We start from the raw sequence: 1,919 nt of genomic DNA, 5'->3' as shown, positions 1-1,919 counted from the left end.
ACCAGCCATTCTTCTAAGCTATGGTTTATATCTAAAACTAGAGGTCATATAATTCAGATTTATTTAGATCATTAATTAGTCATTACCTTTATCACTCACAAATTAACTGATCATAATAGATATTGCATGGTAGTTAAAGAAATCTTGTTTAAATGATCAGTATCGTACATATCCTATAAACCCAACACAAACCGTCATTAGAAATCATCTAATAAGTTAATATAAACTCGCTCCCATGGAAATCAAAACCCTCCCAATCTCAAAAGACAAAAAGCCATCAACACTCGCATACTCCATCTGTTCTGGGAACAGCCACTGGTCGTACCACGTGCTCACCGTCACAAACGCCGGCATCTCCGGTTCCTTTTCCAGCACCACCTTCGCCAACGACTTCAACCCTAATACATGCATGTTTTTACCATAAACCTGCGCTGCCATCCACCCCAAGTCCACCACATTCGAAGCCAATCTCAGCCCATCCTCTGCCCGTCCCAGGCCATATTGTCGCACCATTTTTTCGATGCTATCATGGATGCGAACACCAGTGAAGGTGTAGCTAGGGTTATTGAGGAAGTCGATAAACGACTCAGGGATGTATGGTGAGTGGATGATTTGAAAGACGAGACAACGGTGATCGACACATAACTGTAAGATGGCAACACGGTTTTCAACTCCACGCCGGTAGGAAGGGCGCCACTCGACATCCAGGCCGATTACTAGAGGATGGTGGTGACCGTTGTTGTTCTCGGTGGTTGCAGAGATCCAGGAGGTGACAGAGTTAGGATCTTTGGTCACGGTGGTATAGATGTCTTGTTCGTAGAAAGAGATGTTCTTCGTGTGGGTGGTGTGGGACGACCACCGTCGCCTACCATTGATCACCATGGTTGAGAGAGAGAGAGAGAGAGAGAGAGAGAGAGAGAGAGAGAGAGAGAGAGAGAGAGAGAGAGAGAGAGAGAGAGAGAGAGAGAGAGAGAGAGAGAGAGAGAGAGAGAGAGAGAGAGAGACTACGTGCATAGGTAGAGAGATAAGTGAAGCATTATTTATAATAAGTTCAAAGAAACAGTATTTAAGGGGAACATAATATATAAGTAGAAAATTAAAGTTTTATAAATATTTAAGCCCCATGGAGTTACATTTTATAATCGAATATTATTCTTTTGGTAATTTTAATGAAGTGAGGAAATATTTTGACTATATATGTTTTTTTTCAAAACCTAGCCAACACTTTTTATGCTTAAGTTTATTATAAAATAGGTTAAAAACTTATATATTATGAGAAAAATTGGAAGACCCCTTTCATACTTAACATTATTACTCCAAACATGCTATATGCATATTCATAAACATATTTTACATATATGGTCTTATTACAAAAGACTGTATACAAACCGACTAACGAAGTTTTTACAAAGTTATATATATATATATATATATATATATATATATATATATATATATATATATATATATATATATAACTACCCAGTAATTTATAATTCGTAAATGTACATAAGCAATAAGTACAAAAGTAATAGTATTAACTATTCTAAATCTTCCAACAATACATGTCTATACTGGATGCTTATCACCTGCAATAGCTAAATACTGAAAAGGATAAGCGGTGACGTTTAGTGAGTTCAATAACAGTTACAATATAACGTTATGTCATATATATATATATATATATATATATATATATATATATATATATATATATATATATATATATATATATATATATATATATATCAATATGACAGAAGCAAAGAGGAACAAAGAACAACAAAGGCATATGTATATCATATGACAGGCTTTCCATATCAACCAATGATTTGATTCAAATATTTACGATCAATGAGACACAATGATTTCAACATGATATACATCATAAAGATTTACGCGGAAAAAGGTCTTTCAAA

At 35.0% G+C, this 1,919-nt stretch overlaps 1 protein-coding gene across 1 annotated transcript; it reads right to left on the bottom strand.

The window, feature by feature from the left end:
* Positions 1-216: 216 nt before the first annotated feature.
* LOC145113990 (3'-5' exonuclease-like) lies at positions 217-882 on the bottom strand. Its single transcript, XM_079050016.1, has one exon. The coding sequence runs from the start codon at positions 880-882 to the stop codon at positions 217-219; it is 666 nt and encodes a 221-aa protein (XP_078906142.1).
* Between the last annotated feature and the right edge of the window lie 1,037 nt (positions 883-1,919).

The sequence above is a fragment of the Lactuca virosa genome, chromosome 5 (genome assembly GCF_052849685.1).
Source record: "Lactuca virosa cultivar CGN04683 chromosome 5, Lactuca_virosa_CGN04683_v6, whole genome shotgun sequence".
NCBI classification, from domain to species: Eukaryota; Viridiplantae; Streptophyta; class Magnoliopsida; order Asterales; family Asteraceae; genus Lactuca; species Lactuca virosa.
This window is presented reverse-complemented; position numbering and strand designations above follow the sequence as displayed.

Coding starts and splice junctions, on each gene's coding strand:
- LOC145113990 (XM_079050016.1), bottom strand. CDS start 882: ATGGTGATCAATGGTAGGCGACGGTGGTCGTCCCACACCACCCACACG.